The 18,112-nt window shown below is 40.4% G+C and overlaps 2 protein-coding genes across 10 annotated transcripts; one reads left to right on the forward strand and one right to left on the reverse strand.

The window, feature by feature from the left end:
• Positions 1-4,481: 4,481 nt before the first annotated feature.
• On the forward strand, positions 4,482-13,814 carry LOC119555830 (furin-like protease 2). Of its 8 annotated transcripts, none has more exons than XM_037867455.1 (17): positions 4,482-4,630; positions 6,322-7,205; positions 7,959-8,063; positions 8,126-8,201; positions 8,274-8,383; positions 8,660-8,794; positions 8,857-9,016; positions 9,079-9,382; positions 9,438-10,655; positions 10,717-10,904; positions 10,980-11,136; positions 11,193-11,467; positions 11,544-11,829; positions 11,903-12,102; positions 12,163-12,450; positions 12,853-13,076; positions 13,141-13,814. In XM_037867455.1, the coding sequence occupies exons 2-17, from the start codon at positions 6,453-6,455 to the stop codon at positions 13,567-13,569; spliced, it is 4,908 nt and encodes a 1,635-aa protein (XP_037723383.1). In that variant the 5' UTR covers positions 4,482-4,630; positions 6,322-6,452; the 3' UTR covers positions 13,570-13,814. The 8 variants fall into 8 exon arrangements, with proteins under 8 accessions (XP_037723383.1, XP_037723384.1, XP_037723376.1 ...); XM_037867456.1 differs by having other exon boundaries at positions 8,274-8,374; XM_037867448.1 differs by having other exon boundaries at positions 8,126-8,383.
• A 333-nt stretch (positions 13,815-14,147) lies between these two features.
• LOC119555831 (mucin-12) lies at positions 14,148-17,579 on the reverse strand. Of its 2 annotated transcripts, XM_037867458.1 has the most exons (6): positions 17,279-17,573; positions 15,495-15,682; positions 15,090-15,351; positions 14,822-15,034; positions 14,440-14,768; positions 14,148-14,377 (listed from the first exon to the last, which is right to left on the reverse strand). In XM_037867458.1, exons 2-5 carry the CDS (start codon positions 15,680-15,682, stop codon positions 14,469-14,471), a joined length of 963 nt encoding a protein of 320 aa, XP_037723386.1. In that variant the 5' UTR covers positions 17,279-17,573; the 3' UTR covers positions 14,148-14,377; positions 14,440-14,468. The 2 variants fall into 2 exon arrangements, with proteins under 2 accessions (XP_037723386.1, XP_037723385.1); XM_037867457.1 differs by having other exon boundaries at positions 14,148-14,768; positions 17,279-17,579.
• Between the last annotated feature and the right edge of the window lie 533 nt (positions 17,580-18,112).

The following is an 18,112-nucleotide window of genomic DNA, read 5'->3' on the forward strand; positions in this document are numbered from 1 at the left end:
ATTCAATCCAGCAAAATATTGATACATCGCTCAAACTGGGTAAGAAAAACAACCGTGGGTGTCCCAGAAATCTCTTTCAACCAAATTGCGTAGAAAAGGATTTCTGTAACACCCTCGTAAGAATTACAACGGGGACAAAATAATTGTACAGTGCGTTTCCTATGGCTTAACCTTTTTTATTTGGGATTTATATATACTGATAATAACATTCTTATAACCTAGCAGAATCAATGGGGAATACGTACATACTATGGGAGTATATTGCGATAGGCATATTCACTTTATAAAATCGGGATTTATTCGGTTCAGTTGATATGAACCTAAAATGCATGGGATCGTTCCCAAAAAATGCTTTATCTTTCTGAGTTTTGGCAATATTTACTTCAAATTCGGACGCAATATTTTACATTGGGGAATAACATGTCATAAAATATATACCTGGAAGCCAGCGATTCGAATACTCTATTCTAAAAATATTTTTGCATGACATAAATGCTTTTCAACTTTGCGGAAATTTGGTATTAGGCTTTTTCGAAACTGCAATTTGTCTTATTAGTTCTTAAATTTTCTGTTTTCGTTATGTTAACTGAATTATTGGATTGGAAATATAGATATCATGCTTAGTCAGTTATGAAAATGAATTATTAAGCACAAAGGAAACAATTATTGGGTGTACAATGCAATCAAAGCTAATATATATTTTGGTATTGGTGGCTAATTTGACCATTGGTTTTCGGGAGAAGATTAAGACGTCTCAAGATTATTGTGGGATAACAACGTCCAGCGCTTTCTCATAGAAAATGCTCTCCGAGAAGGATGATTAATTCAATGCCATGGCGATTGGGAAAAGGTAATACCTGCCCTTGTGAAAATTAACTAATTTACTTCCCTACAGCTAAAATAATTTAATTATTTTCATATTCAAGTTTTTTTACAGGTTTATTTAAAGAATGTGATGACTTGCATCTTAAAGCATGTACCATAACGTTGGAATCATTTTAGATGGAAAATTGCACTATTTCGTGCGCTATTACGAAATACAAAATTGCAATACTAGGTCTTACGATTTTTGGGAGAAGGAATTTTTCCTATCTTTAACCATTGGGGGTTGTATCGGACATTTAAATACATTAAAAAGATCTTCAAATATTATGGAGAACACTTCTTGAAAAAATATTATTTTTTTCAATAAACCTTTTTAAACTTTCATTTTACAAATACCTAATTCTTCATTGATATTGAATTTCATAAATAATATTATTGAGTTAAGGGTTGATAAGAAGTCTAACCTCGAAAAAGTAATGGTTCTTGCAAAACTTTTGTAAGTCGTATCGAATTGCGACTGTAAGGAACGATCGGAACGATCAACAGTATTTAAAAAAAAAAACCAGATAATACTTTTTACCAAATTGTAAGAATATCAATGCCTTTCTGTCCTCGTATTCATTTTTCTTAGATCTATTTTAAATTAACCAGAAAATGATTTTATTTTCGTTCAAAATTGTATGACGGCAATATGAATAAGCCAAAACACCAGTTACTGGTTTTTAAAGAGGCATATGGGTGTTTTATGGGTGGAAAAAAAGCTCAACAATGGATTTTTAAACAGCAAACAATTAATTATACCAAAGGAATGGTGGAAATTGCCATGAAATACATCGAACAACTTCACTTCAACGTTTATAATACGTACGCGTCTTCAAATTAAACCACAAAGTGGAACAGGTTTAATTATGGTCTTAATTATGGGTTTGCTTCTCTAATAAAGGTGTTAGTCCACATCTTTCGAATTCGAGTCATCGCTTTTTTTTTACAGATAAATACATTTGTATTAATAAATTGGACAACTGAATCATTTACCGCTCCATTGGATGGGATCATCCATAGGAAATATCTGGAAAAATTGGAACTACTTATATTTTTTAATGTTATTAATGTAGATATAGTCGTTAATACGACTTTGGGACATTGTTTTGAATTTTGTTGATATGGGTGATGAAGCTATCCTATCGATCTGGGTAAATTTGTAGAAGTTTGTTATGTTTGACATAAACGTTTAAAAATTGATGGTTTCACTCGAAATTAAAAAAAATTACCAAACGGATTTGAAAACTATTGAAGTCGAACTGATATTAGAAATTCATTTTTATTACTGCGACTTATTGATTAAATTTGATGCAGAGTTGTCTATTTTAATGACAGGATGAACGAGGAATTTTATTTCCAAAGAAGACTTAGGGGAATTATTTTTAACAAAACCCATGATCTAATGTGTTTGAAATAATGAACAAAAGCGATCAAACAGCAATCATACAAAAATCGAAATCCATGATTTGTGATTGGATTGTGTTATTGATAAAAGGTTTTCCATGTTCGACCCATGAAGATTCTTAAAATTGTTGGCAAGGTGTGCCGCTACAGAAACTCGACAATTTTGGAATGGGCACAGCGCAAACCGCTTAAGTGACCAAATAGATCTCTGAAAACTGTTGTTTTATGGATGAGATTCTGCGTCTGGATTGTTTTGGGGTCGAACCAGCGATTAGCTGTTTTCGTTTTCGACGAAACTCTTCAGCATTGGCCGAAGATGTATTCTCAAGATTGCAATTATGGTGTCTTTGCTTGCAAAACAAGTCAACACAAGTCGACTGGCAGCAAAGCGCTAACATATATCAGGTAATCTATATTTAATTGTAACCAACACTTTAAAGCTATAAAGTGTTTCTTAAAATTTCTATTGTTCCATCAACGTTGCTTGGTTTTTTTGGCCGATCAACGTGGGTTTGCTGTCCATTTTCCGTTTTGTTGCAGCCTTCTCCTAAATACGCTGCATTTTTAAAATGAGCATTTGAAGAACATTTGACTAATCCATTTTATGTTTGCAGGAGATCAAACAACTGGACGATACCTTACTTGGTTTTGCAAAAGACGTCTCCTCTCCAGACTTGCATTCGGATATGATGGTTTATGTATTGGAACAGATATCAACTGTATTGTTTAACACAAAAATTGTAAACTTTTTTCGTTACTTCAAAAACCGCAGACAGTCAAATGCTGAACCAAACTTTATTAAAAAAATTCATATGAAACTAAATAAGGCTGATTTTGTTTTTAGTTGGAGTTCGGGGTCAGTCGATCTTAGTTTTAGGAATTATTTTGCAGAAGGAAAATTACCATTATGCCATCCTAACAGAAAGTGGAAGGAAAACAAGCAAAATACCGAATGGGAAAATATAATAGTGAACTAATTTGTCAATTAAAACTTATGGGCTCCTTTTACTATAAAAGTTGAATACCTAACCTCATAGATGAACAGCTGTTTTGTGCTGAAGGATGCTAACAACGTTTACCAATCTGGCAACACTGCACCATCACTGCAAATATTTAAAGGTGACTATTATTTTGCGCTTTCTCTGCTATTTAACGCTCCGATGCGACCGGAAATGAAGCTTTTTTAATCAGCTACATATCAAAGGGGGATTTTTTTTAAATGGTTTATACGAAATGCTAACTGAATTTGATAAAATACATCAAATAGGTCCTTCACGCTCACGCTTTTTCATCTCAGTGTAGTTCAATTTGCGCCCAGTTAAAGTCTGTATTACTTCCCATTGGAAACAACCATAACCTGTCCTAACCGCGAATAATTGTTTAATGGTAAGGCAGATCTTTAAAAAGCGGCGCTTTGCCTTCACATTTGTATGTGTGTGTATGTAATATATATGTAGACATGTGCCTGGGGACTTGCCAAAATCTTTGGCTCACTTACATACAGACAAACATGTTTGTATGGGGGGGGGGATTTGTTTTTTTCTGCGGAGTTTACTTTTTTCAGGTCAAATAAAAGCGGAAAATGGAGACGCTAATCTCGAGTCTCGCATCTCTGCTAGCCAATAACAACGAAATAAAACGAAAACCTTGCTGCCGCTAAATGTTATCTCTTGTTTGAATGTCAGCGCTTAGAGAGCGTCTTCGCACGTATGTATGTATGTATGTACATCGTAATGTACATATACAAAAGTCAAGCTTCCAACGGTTCGATTGTATGTATGTTTGTATGTACAACTTGGCTTGCACGAAAGTTTCGGTTTCCTATCGAAACACGTCTTAAATGTGTATTTATCATCATGGTGGTGTACGGCACCAAATTGCACGTCTGTGTGCGTGCGTACGTAATACTTAATATTTTTGTTACAGCACCAAGTTGCGTGTTATGTTTTGCATTTTGTTTTGAAAGCTCCAAAAGCTGTGCTTTCAATGCATAAACATGGCACATACAAACGAACTAAAGTGTATGTAACGTACATACGAATGTGTTTGATTGCACGACTGCCCGTCCGTTTGTATGTACATACATATGTACATACGAATCGTTTGCCGTGTGTTTGTGTATGCGGTTAGCACAAATCCAGCGAGAAAGAAACAGAAAACAAGCAACAACGTTGGCTATAGCCGCATCTATTTATGTATATGTATGTATTAACTTCAAAATAAAGTTCAGTTTAAGCTTGAGCGCAGTCGAGGTTGCGTCGTTTGTTCGTTCGGTTCGGTCGGTTTTCGGTCGGTTCGGATTTCGGATTTCGGATTTTAGTCCTATATGTACGTTTCGGCTAGTTCCTATGTACGCATGGTAAGCACGCGTTCTCTTTCGATTCGATTCCCCAAGTTTCAGTTTCAGTCTCAGTTTCAGTTTTCAGTCGTTTCGATTGCAGGTTTAAAGCCCCCCAATTGTGTCTGCACCTCTGTGATTTATTTCCCAAAATGTGAATCCGAAATTGCTTTTAAACTTGTAATACTCGATAATACATTGGCTTACATCAATTGTGTTTTACCATTTTCGATGCCCAGTGATGTATGTATGTACAACAAAAATGAAGAGCATACAAATGCATTTATGCATTACGTGATTTCATACATATGTACAGATGTATGTGCCATCGAAATGGCAACTCTTACGCATAAAGTTGCGAATGTGTATAAAGCCACACACACACACACGCATGCCTAGACATACATCAATTTATACATTATCAGACGCATGAAATATATACCTATATATATAAGGTGGCTTGGTGGCTTACATTGTTGTTTTTCGTGCGAAATTAGTGTGATTAAATGGGGATGTGTGATTTTATAAACATGTGGAAAGAGAGGGTAACTGGGAGAAGCCGAACTTGCTTATGTATTTATGTACGTTTAATGCTTAGACACACAGACGTGCATATTCGGCAAAAGTGAAGCATGTATGTATGTACAAACAGACATGCTTTACTTTATATGATTTATAAACGAATGGCACAGTAAAACAGAAACCGGAATCGAAGTACGTACATATGATACTGTTGATATGAAACCGTAACCAATATTTTCCAGCCTTCTTATGTTGCATGTATGTCTGGCCATGCACATAACTGCATATCCTATGTACCCATGGATATGGGATAAACATATGTATTGGTTGGTAAACATACATATGCCATGCCGACATGAAATTTAGAAGAAGCGGTACATGCACCTATGTATGTATAGATGTAGTTTATATGCAGGCGTCATGTGCATGCATACATTATTTTTTAATTGGAAACGCATACGGAATGTTTAAACGGTTCCATTATAAAACACCGTTTCTTTTTAAAGGCGGGGGACCTTAAGTTACATTTTTAAATCTTTAATTTTTAATAAGGAAACAAAAACTTTCCTCTATACCCAATATACTTTCATATGTTAACAAAAATAAACCCCATCTTAATCCTTAATAACAGTATTATGCAAGATAAATATAGTAGTAATGTTCTATTAAACTTTCATAATGGATCCTTAGATCTTCTATAAACATACATAGTCTAACCTAAGTTGAAGTAACGCCATTTTCGAAATAGTGAATGTCTGTATTTCAAAAACTTAATTAGAATGGGACTTTGCACAATGCACACATATGGCAGACCAGTTGGATCTGCCAGCTGTTTTGGTTTATTGGCGATAGGATGGAAAAACGATAGAAACTAACGATATGGGGGTATATTATAATAACTGATGGCCATTCAAGATTACTCATTGTCAACACTTACCCATGTGGTTCCCCTCAGATGATTCTGTTGTGTCACCCCACGAACAATGGCACATCGCAAATAGGCACCTCATTAATAAGTAAGCACCGCCACAACCGCAACTCCATCGTTTTTTACCCATAATATCAGTGGAATATGATTCATTTTGGCATCTTGGCATCTTGGTGATAAACCCCACGTTTAACCGGTCCCAAGGTTTCCTATGTGTACATCCCATAACAATATGAATAAAGTGCTTTCTTGTTCTTTTCAGATACCAGATCGTCGGATAGCAGATCAAAAAAATAGATTCATGAGTACGACAACAGGAAAGGGACACGTCGCAAACGGACTCTTCGGGAGAATCAAACTACCTTAATACTATTAGCTAAATCTTAGTTAAATATGTCAAATAAAGGGTCCATCGGTGGAGTGGGATGCACGCCACAGATCAACACAGATCAATGGTCCGCCTTGGAGAAACAGAAGATGATGGACCCAGTACGGGGCCCATCCTGCTGTGGTGGCCTTAAGAAACCTCTCGGAGAGCCAACGTACCGAAAGATAGGACGGCGAAAGATACTCCAAATCCACGTCCATGACCCCGGAACGACGGCAAATGCAACGGCGAAACTCAATAGAATCTATTTATGTACATTTAACCGAATGGCACAGAGCTGTATATATTTTGTATTATTTTTAGTAATCCTAAGCCCAAATACTAGTTGTGCTCTACGAAGCAGTGAGGGTGAGACTCAGAATTATGCCGGAATACTCAGCAACAGTAGTAGAACAACAACCAGCCCATCACGCGATGATGATGATAGCCACGGCTACAGCAATAGCAACAGCAATAGCTTCATCTACAAGGTCGATTCCGGCCCTGGAGGTGATAGAGCAGGTCAAGCACAGACCATTAGTGGCGGCAAATACGATAATAATAACTATGAAAATACTCACACAAATGCCAGTGCGAAAGATGAAGAGGTTGAGCACCAGATGGCGAATAGCCTCGACTTCGACGGGGTCGATATGTTTGGCGCCTTCAGTATTCCCGAGGAGGCGATATACACAAACGAGTTCGCCGTCAACATTCCAGCTGGCCAGCAAGTGGCAGATGTCATAGCCAACAAACATGGGTTTATCAACAAGGGACAGGTAAGGATCCATTTTTTTTTAAAGCGGGATAAATTTAAGATCCTTTCTTATACATAATGTGAGTTAAGATTAAAACACAACATCTTAATATTCTTTTTTAAGTTCCACACACTTTATTAAAATGTATTTTGTCATTATTATATCATATCATTACTAGGAATAAAAAAACAGCAAAGTAGATTTCTATTTAGAGTTATAAAAATTGAATGATAAACAATTTTAATAGTTTAATTTAAGTAGATTGGGCTATGCGTTGATTATTATTTTTAAGTGGATAGCTTTAAATACATAGAATATAGATTATATACATTGAAGATATATTATATAAATAGAAGATAGATTATTAATATAAACAATAAGTTTGAATAGTTTAATTTAAGATAATTGGGATGTTTCTTGATTCTTAGTTTCAAGTTTATAGATTTATATATTATTTTATATTACGGACAAGAAAATGAAATAGTATCTTTTAAAAGGATTGGGCAATGCGTTGATTTTCAGTTTTGAGTGGACAGCTTTATATATACTTGTATGGATAATCGATATTACGTAATCGTGTTTTTCTTAACTCGACGACTTCTTCGAGTTTGAAGCCTAAGCTGTTATGTATCTTAAAAAAAACAATGAAAGTGAGCTACATTCTTAGGATAGGATTATATACAATAGGTATTTATAATAATCAGTTTAAAAATATGTTATTTGACAAACCCCTCAGTCAGCAATCTTGATAATACCCTCTATCCCTTCTTATAGATTGGATCCCTGGACAACTATTACCTGTTCCAGCACCATCATGTGTCGAAGCGTTCATTGCGCTCCAGCCGCAAGCACCAGGGAGCCCTTAAATCAGAGAGCGAGGTAAGTAGGACTCAACCATATCCTATTACTATACTCTTTATAAACACCCATTGCCCATGCAGGTAAAATGGATGCAGCAGCAGCACGAAAAGGTGCGCCGGAAGAGAGACGGACCCTACCAGGATCTACCCACCTACAGTCCGTATAATCCTTTACGCCAACCCGGCGGCTACGTTGTCGATCAGAATCCGCATCTTTCATTCTCCCCAGAGTCGATATCGTTAGCCTCGCACTCGCCGCGCATGGAGTACCGGGACGTCAGCTCGCATTTTGTCTTTCCGGATCCGTTGTTTAAGGAACAGTGGTATCTGGTGAGTAAAGTATGTGATCATCTCTCACTTAAATGCATGCCTCATGAAACCATTTAGTCTAGAGTCCATTGTTCACCATTTAAGTAGTTTGTTTTTAACTTGTTTTGAAACATTTATACTAATGTTGATAAGAAATATATTTGAAATAAACTACTTTATAATCTAACCTACTAAATTTAGAGCTTTTTGCATTGTGATTGTGTCTATGTACCTATGTTCCTAAACTATTTATTATATTTCATACGTATTAATCTTTCCATGAACTCTTATAAAACTTGTTTATAGAATGGCGGTGCCAAGGATGGCCTGGACATGAATGTGGGTCCAGCCTGGCAGAAAGGTTATACGGGCAAGGGCGTGGTCGTTTCCATTTTGGACGATGGCATTCAAACCAACCATCCCGATCTGGCCCAGAACTATGTAAGTATTATCTTTACTAGATAAGTAATACCCTTTAATACCAACTATTATACAAAACATAGGATCCAGATGCCTCATTCGACATAAACGGCAACGACTCGGATCCCACGCCCCAGGACAATGGTGACAACAAGCACGGAACCCGCTGTGCTGGCGAGGTGGCCGCCGTGGCCTTCAATAACTATTGCGGCGTGGGTGTGGCCTACAATGCCAGCATTGGTGGTAAGTGATCCCAGTCATCAATCTTAACTAGTATCTATTAAAGATGTTTATTGTTCATTTAGGAGTCCGCATGTTGGACGGAAAGGTCAACGATGTGGTGGAGGCCCAGGCCTTGAGTCTTAATCCCGCCCACATTGATATATACAGCGCTTCCTGGGGACCCGAAGATGATGGTTCCACTGTTGATGGTCCTGGGCCTTTGGCGCGTCGGGCTTTCATCTATGGCGTGACCAGCGGACGGCAGGGCAAGGGTTCCATCTTTGTGTGGGCCTCGGGCAATGGTGGCCGCTATACAGATTCGTGCAACTGCGATGGTTACACCAACTCCATCTTTACCCTGTCCATTTCGAGTGCCACCCAAGCAGGGTAAGTTTAAGGTAGAGCTTTAAAGGGAATGATACTGACTCTAATACCTTTACAGCTTCAAGCCCTGGTACCTGGAGGAGTGCTCCTCCACGCTGGCCACCACCTACAGCTCCGGGACACCGGGTCATGACAAAAGCGTGGCCACCGTGGACATGGATGGCCGCCTGCGACCCGACCACATCTGCACCGTGGAGCATACGGGCACTTCGGCCTCAGCGCCACTGGCAGCTGGGATCTGTGCCCTGGCGCTGGAGGCCAATCCAGAGCTGACGTGGCGCGACATGCAGTACCTGGTGGTGTACACTTCGAGGCCGGCGCCGCTAGAGAAGGAGGCCGGTTGGACGCTGAACGGGGTGAAGCGAAAGTACAGCCATAAGTTTGGCTATGGACTGATGGATGCAGGTGCCATGGTGTCGCTGGCAGAGCAATGGTCATCGGTGCCGCCGCAGCATATCTGCAAGTCGCGGGAGAACAATGAGGATCGAAAGATTGAGGGCGCCTTTGGCTATACGCTGGCCACGCACATGGACGTCAATGGGTGTGCGGGGACCATCAACGAGGTGCGGTACCTGGAGCATGTGCAATGTCGCATAACGCTGAGGTTTTTCCCACGAGGAAACCTGCGTATCCTGCTCACCTCGCCTATGGGCACCACCAGTACCCTGCTGTTCGAACGACCACGTGACATTGTCAAGTCCAACTTTGATGATTGGCCCTTCCTGAGTGTGCACTTTTGGGGCGAAAAGGCCGAAGGCCGCTGGACCCTGCAGGTGATCAATGGAGGGCGGCGGCGCGTCAACCAACCCGGCATCCTGTCCAAGTGGCAGCTAATCTTCTACGGCACCTCCAGCCAGCCGATGCGTCTGAAGTCGGAGCTGCTCAGCAGCAGTCCCCAGCTGCGCAGCCCCATCGGCTCGAATCCATTCCTCATCCCGTCGGCCTCGAACATTGGCCAGCCGGCCAACGAGGGTGGCAATTTCAATACGGACAGCTTTGCCGGCTACCTCAATTACCAGAATATCTTTAGCAGCGCTGGCTCTAATCCAGAGCCAGCAACAGCTACTCTCGACGGTCAGAATGTGACCGCTTCCGTTGCCTCGTCTGCGGAATCCGTTGGCTTTACAGCCTCCGCTGCTCAGCTGGTAGCAGCACCAGATGCTAGGGATGGGGACAAGAAGATCCTGCACTCCTGCGATGCCGAGTGCGACTCCTCGGGCTGCTATGGCCGTGGACCCACCCAGTGCGTGGCCTGCAGTCACTACCGGCTGGACAAGTAAGCGATGACAGCAAGGCCAACTGGGAGATACATGGCTAATCGTTTTCTGTTTCCACAGCACTTGCGTGAGCCGCTGCCCGCCGCGCTCGTTCCCCAACCAGGTGGGCATCTGCTGGCCCTGCCACGACACCTGCGAAACGTGCGCTGGGGCTGGACCCGACAGCTGCCTTACCTGTGCCCCGGCCCACCTGCACGTCATCGATCTCGCCGTCTGCCTGCAATTTTGTCCAGACGGATATTTTGAAAGTAATAACTGATGCTGGAACTAGCCTTTTATGCATGTTTGTAATGTGCTTGGTTTTTGTTTATTCCTCTCTGCAGATAGCAGGAATAGAACCTGTGTGCCCTGCGAGCCCAACTGTGCCTCGTGCCAGGATCATCCCGAGTTCTGCACCAGCTGTGACCACCACTTGGTCATGCATGAGAACAAATGCTACTCGGCCTGTCCCTTGGACACGTACGAAACGGAGGATAACAAGTGAGTAGATGGATGGATAAGTGTGGAACTGGAGGTTAATGCTACCCCTTCGACAGATGTGCCTTCTGCCACTCGACTTGCGCCACATGCAATGGCCCCACGGACCAGAACTGCATCACGTGCCGCTCGAGTCGATATGCCTGGCAAAACAAATGCCTTATTAGCTGTCCAGACGGATTCTACGCCGACAAGAAACGGCTGGAGTGCATGCCCTGCCAGGAGGGCTGCAAGACCTGCACCAGCAACGGAGTTTGCTCCGAGTGCCTTCAAAACTGGACGCTGAACAAGAGTGACAAGTGCATCGTGGCCGGGAGCGAGGGCTGCAGTGAATGTAAGAGATCTGAAAACATTCAATGCTGCAGAAGACTGTAAAATATTAAGAAATTTTATCTATCTTCTACCCATAGCTGAGTTCTTCAGCCAGAGCGCGGGGCAGTGCAGCTCTTGCCACACTTCCTGCGGCAGTTGCAACGGACCGGCGGAGACCAACTGCATGTCCTGTGGCCCCAGTCGACTGCTGGAGCAGAGTCGCTGTGTGAGCGGCTGTCGCGAGGGCTTCTTCATGGAGGCGGGCTCTGTTTGCTCGCCATGCCTGCACACCTGCAGCCAGTGCGTCTCGCGGACGAACTGCAGCAACTGTTCCAAGGGGCTGGAGCTGCAGAACGGCGAGTGCCGCACCACCTGTGCCGATGGGTAGGCTACTAGTCCCAAACCTTGACTGGCCACTCTTCTAACTCAGTGTTAATATGTGCCTTTGTTATTTTAGCTACTACAGTGACCGCGGCATCTGCGCCAAGTGCTACCTGAGCTGCCACACCTGCAGCGGTCCGCGGCGCAACCAGTGCGTCCAGTGCCCGGCTGGCTGGCAGCTGGCCGCCGGCGAATGCCACCCCGAGTGCCCCGAGGGCTTCTACAAGTCTGACTTTGGCTGCCAGAAGTGCCATCATTACTGCAAGACCTGCAATGGTATATAAATTGGAAGGCCTCTTATATCATATTATTACTAATGGGATTTTCTAATTTTAGATGCTGGCCCACTGGCCTGCACTTCCTGCCCGCCACACTCGATGCTCGATGGCGGCCTGTGCATGGAGTGCCTCAGCTCACAGTATTATGATACAACCACGTCCACCTGCAAGACCTGCCATGACTCGTGCCGTTCCTGCTTCGGTCCCGGCCAGTTTTCCTGCAAGGCCTGTGCGGCGCCACTCCATCTGGACCAGCTGAACAGCCAGTGTGTGCCGTGCTGCCAGAATCAGACGCTCGCCGAGAAGACCGCCTCAGCGCCCTGCTGCAATTGCGATGGAGAAACTGGTAGGGGTTTTATACTGTAACCTAATTGAACATGTATTTTAAATGAGTATCTAGTATCCCATTAAGAACTATTTTTGTTTGAAATAAGTTTGTATTGGTATAGTTAACATCTTTTCTAGAAGTAGCCTTAAGGACTAGGATAAATGTTATAGATTTCCATGTTTTTAAAGTTATGTACGTGTGTTGTTTGTCGGAAGTTACCTTAGTTAAGAGCCCTGTCCCACGAGTATAGTCCAATGTTCAGTCATCATTTTTTTGGCATTAACTCGACAGATGTAGGGTGTGGTTTTTTTTGTAAAAACCTTCTATCATAACCTGGGAAAAATTATAGAGTTGCTCTAGTTGGTCTATTTCGTTTTCTGTTGATTTAATTAACTTAATAATAATTAAATATTTTTCCAGGCGAATGCAAAGCTACCTCTACGGGCGGCAAACGGCGGACGGTGATCGGCAGTGGAAGTGCCTACAAAAGCGGCGAGCCTGAGCACGGATCTTTTGAGAGCGATGGGAATAGCAGGGAGTTCGTCCTGCGACTAGACTCGCCTTTAACGGCCATCACAGCTATTGCTGTGGCCATCTGCCTCTTGATCATAACGATATTCTCCATCATCTTTGCTGTTTTACAGGTAATTTTCTGGAATTTCCTATCTGAAACATGAAAATTAAACCTTTTAATTGTCTAATTTCCAGCGTAATAGCAACCATGTATCCAGAAATTCAGTGAGGTATAGGAAAATAGCAAGCACATCGTCGGGCAGGCGAAAGAACTTGTCCGCCAAGCCCACCAGCGATGCAAGATTCATTTTTAACATTGGCGAGGACGAAGATACAGATGGTGATAATTCCGAGGATGAGATGGATGGTAATCTGGGCACCGATATAAACCGGATTGTCTACGACCGCAAGGGTAAAGATCTGGGACACGAATTTTACATTGAGAGTACAAATGATATTGATGCGATCGAGTTTCACTGCAAAGGAGCGCAGAAAGCAGAGTCCCAACAACCACGAAGGTGCAATGAGAACGGTGATGATGATGATATTCATTATGATGCGACGGCGGACAGGAATCCGTATCCATCGACAACGAGCCGTACAAACATAAACATCCGTAGCTGATTGATTGATTGATCGATGGACAACGCAACAGCGAACATAGATTGTACCAACAAGAACTTTGATCTTGGCTTTCTTGCTCTGGACTAGTAAATTGTAACCTTGCTTTGAGGAATATAGCGAATCGAAATATTTAACATCTGAAAAATGATAAAAATTTATATGTGATTGTGAATTGTTTTTATATATATATTTGTAAATTTAATGTTTGTATTAAATTTTTATGAAAAATGTTATGTCAAGTTGAATAATGACAGTGTCGTTTTTTATTGATCCAGCCCCCATATCTTTTCTATTTCGAAGGGAAGATAAAAAACAACTTGATTTCGGTACAAAAAAAAATAGTCCTAGGATTTAATGTTTTTAGTTTAATAAATTTTAAATAAATGGAAACACTTTTAAAGGAGCTGAGCAAAATATTTTTGTGATTATAGTTAGTATTAACTATTTGTGATCCGCACCTATATGAAAGAGATAGCAATATTTTCTCACTTTTTCTTAGATTTCTTTTATAAAGTAATCAAAAATACAAGATCTTGATGATCTTATATTATTTAGCTCCGAAATGAATTAAATAAGTGTTTCTGTTGATAGAAAATATTTTATTTACAAAAATACAAAATATCTAATTAATATACATATGTTTCGATCACTTATTTCAAATTCAAACCAAAAATGCACTACAAATAGCTGTAGTGGGATTTGGAATTCGACATTTATTCGAATGTTCATAATGTTAGTTCCATGTAAATCATTATAAATTCGGTAATACTTCTGTCTTCTTCAATGTCTTATTACGTCGCTGCGTATGCTAAAGTATACAAAATCGAATATATATATATTTTTTACATAGGTGGCTGAGAGGTATTTTACATGGACGCGGTTACGTTCGTACGACCCATTTAAGATATAGTACAGTCGCAGCACATGAGTGAGTAGTACAAGCATTTGACGACCTTTTCGTCCTTGTCGCCATCATCCTTGCCATTCAATTTAGCCTTGTCATTGTCGTAGCCAAAGAGCTTGCCATCCAGTTGATCGGCCTCCAGGCCCTCGACTTTCTTAGACTTCTTTCTCTTGTTTTTGTGCATCACCTCGTTGCAGTTACGCTGTTGCACCATGTCGTCGATCCAATCGAAGTCGGTGGCGTTTCCCTGAAACCTCGGGAAACTGGAAATGCTTTCTATAGAGTTGATATCCTCCTGTAATTCATATTTTTAGAACGGTTTACAGAGGGGTTTTGGATATTATTTACCTGGTTATTGTTGTGATTCTTATATCTACTCTTCTGTGGTGAAGTTTGCTGGGAATGGGTTGCGGGCGGGGATCCCTGCTTGTGGTTGGCCATGGGCGAAGAAGTGGTGGCTATTGAGGCTGTGGTTCCCGCCGAGCTGTTTAGCACCACCTCGGTTTCCTGCGCTTGGAGGGCTGGCACTTTGGGCAAGTCGTCGGGACTCATGAAGTTGTGCTAAAATCAGCTAAGGATTACGATCTAATCAAATTAAATGGAGAGAACATCTTACCAAATCCTGTATTACCACGGTGGTGATGACATTGGGCGAAGTCATGACTCGGGTGGATGCTGATGCCGTCTCGGAAGTGGGACTGTTCGGGATCGGTGAGTTGATGCTCAATGGCGTCGTGGGCAATGTGGCTGTCTCCGAAACGATGGCCAGATCATCTGAGGATGCTCTTTCGCTGGTCGAGGACCCTTGGACCATCGAACAGGTGGCCACAATGCTCAGCGACGATGATGGGGATGTGCCGGATAAATCGGGAGAGGGACTGAAATACAAGAACTGATTATTTCATTTATCCCTATATACCATACATCTTAGGAACCTTAGTGATTGCGGTTATGTAAATGGTCTGGTTAATATACAACTAGTTTAATAGTGTCTTAATCACAATCGCTCCACCTTACTTACAAGTCAATCAGCTCGGACTGTGCCTTGCTGCCGCCCAAGGACCATACTTCGCTCTTTTTCTGTGGCCCTGAATACGAGATCTGTTTGTTGGTGGTATTGAAGCGGCCCTTGGAATGCGACTTCCGACCCGGTATCCACAATATGCGCATACCGGTGGTCTTGCTTTTCTTCGTCGGATTGGAAGCCATCTGAAAATCGTATACTAAATTCAGAAATTAAATGATCAAAATACAACTGTCTGTTGTTTATTTGTAAGTGTAGTTGTCTTGTCACAAGCCTGTCAAACTACACTCCCATTTATAGTTGGCGAAAATGCTGGCCAACTGAGTTCCAAAGTAAGTGGAACTAGGCTTTTCCCGATTTGTAAACTCCTATTTCCATTTCCCGCCATTTAGTCTTGTGACATCATTAAAGTGGTCTTGCTAACTTAAATTAGATTGCCATTAAGTAATATTATAGTCAACTTTATTCAGGTTTTTTTTTCTAAATATCTATGTAAGAAGTTGAAGAAAGCTCTTTATAAGATTGAATTTGAACTTTATAACATATAAAAATGTCGCCAACCAAAAACTATGAATTTTGTTTCGGAAGCAATTAGTAAACATTCCTCTTAATCTTAATTTAATTTTTTTTAACGATACCTAAAATTTAAGTTAGGGCCTTAAAAAAAAAATACTTTAAAGAGTCAAAAAATTGAAAACTTAGTTACAAAAGAAAGAAAGCAATGTTTTTTTCCGACTACATACATATATGGATTATTCCCTATATCCCTTTTTATCCCGAGTTACAATACCTGCTTCTATGGAAATATAGTCCATATTTCCCTAACTCAGCCTTTGCGACCTTTTTTCATACAATTCCTAGCAAGTTTTGATTTCTTTATAGGGGATTTCAGGGAAATCTCTTCCAACTAAAAGCGGTTGGTCTTGTATTGATTCACGAAAAAATCCCAATCGATTTTGGTTGGAATAGATTTCAGTAACACCCCCGTATTATCTCCCCGTACGTAAGAACTCCAACCAGTTTTGATTGGAATACATTTCTTTGACACCCCCGTATACATAAGTCGAATTTTTCTGTGGCGTAAGTGTTTACGATATAAGTTTATTTATGTTTTCTTATGAATGACAACAAGTTTTGTGGTTTTTTAAGCATGGTTCGGGTTTCTGAGAGAGAACGTAGGATTTCGGGAATTGCAATTTTTTCTGATGATTTAAGCAAAAGAAATATTGATTATCTTTATCAAAACCCATAAAATATGATGATATATGCATTTATTTATAGGTTCTACTGTATAATACATTAAAGAATGCCTCTTAATACCCACGCAATATGATATGATAGCACTAATTCGCAAGTACGGGTAGAAATAACTGTTGACAGTGGACTATTGACAAATTGGCACTCATGACCGAAGACGATCGAAAGTCTCCGCATTCGCTTTATAAGGTATTTTCACAATTGGAACTTGTTGGAGGGGATTACGTTATAAATATGCGCACCGCGTCGACTTGAATAAAATATAAAAAGTGGTTTACCAAACACATATGTATGTATATACAAGTCGAGATTCAAAACACCACGCACATTGTCGCTGCTACATATATATAACCATACATATGGTCACAATCATACATACATATGTACACATATTTTTTGGGTGACAAACAAGTAGTAGTGGTACAACAGAAATAGCCATTTGTGTGTTAGTGGTTTTAAACAGCAATTAGACTACACATATTTATTTAAAATCACAACTAAACCTGAATTTGAACCGCACTCACCTTTTCTCCTCAGATCTTGACCTGAATATCACAAGGTTTTGTGCAAATGAAGCATTTGTGTAAGCCAAGTACAAACATACAAATATATACTATCGTATGTGGAGTGGGTTTCGGTATAAATCCGTGATATGTTGGAGATTCTTCAAAGATTTCTTGTTTTCCTTTTTTCCGCGGGAACTAAACACAACGATTGGAAGGGTATGGTTGCGTAGCGAATGGCAATGCTTACATTACATCAGGTTACATTATTTTATTTATTTAACGACCGAGCGCATGCTGTATATATCGAATAAACAAAAACTCAATCAGAGCCAGTGTTGTGCAAGTCAGTGGGAACAGCTTTCTCTTTTTTATCGGTCACAACACTGTTACTATGTGGCTTAATGCACTGTTTACACCAGACACGTCAGCTATCGCCATCCAAATGGACGCAAAACTAGCTTCGAGTTTTCTATCAATATCTTAGTTTTCGTTCAACTAACTATAGTGTTTTTTGTGTTTCAAAATTTTTCATTTAAAAATAAAATCTGCTCTTTTATAGCCAGTTTGAAGATGAACTGCGTTCTGCCTTTATCCATTAATATTTATCTATATATTCTTAGGAAAAAATCATAGGGAATCTTTTAAGATTAAAATTTTATATATTTTATATAAAAATGCATACATAAATTTTTTTATGGAAAATTTAAATTGTGTAATTGCTTAATTCAGAGTTCTGTGAAAAAATTGAAACGTCTGCACGTTCACACTAGCTGGAAAACATCGATTGTTTTGCAAAACCAAATTTCCGATAGATTTTATCGAGCTTTATGGAGCTTTTATGTGTTTGTTTTG

The sequence above is a fragment of the Drosophila subpulchrella genome, chromosome X (assembly GCF_014743375.2).
Source record: "Drosophila subpulchrella strain 33 F10 #4 breed RU33 chromosome X, RU_Dsub_v1.1 Primary Assembly, whole genome shotgun sequence".
NCBI lineage: Eukaryota > Metazoa > Arthropoda > Insecta > Diptera > Drosophilidae > Drosophila > Drosophila subpulchrella.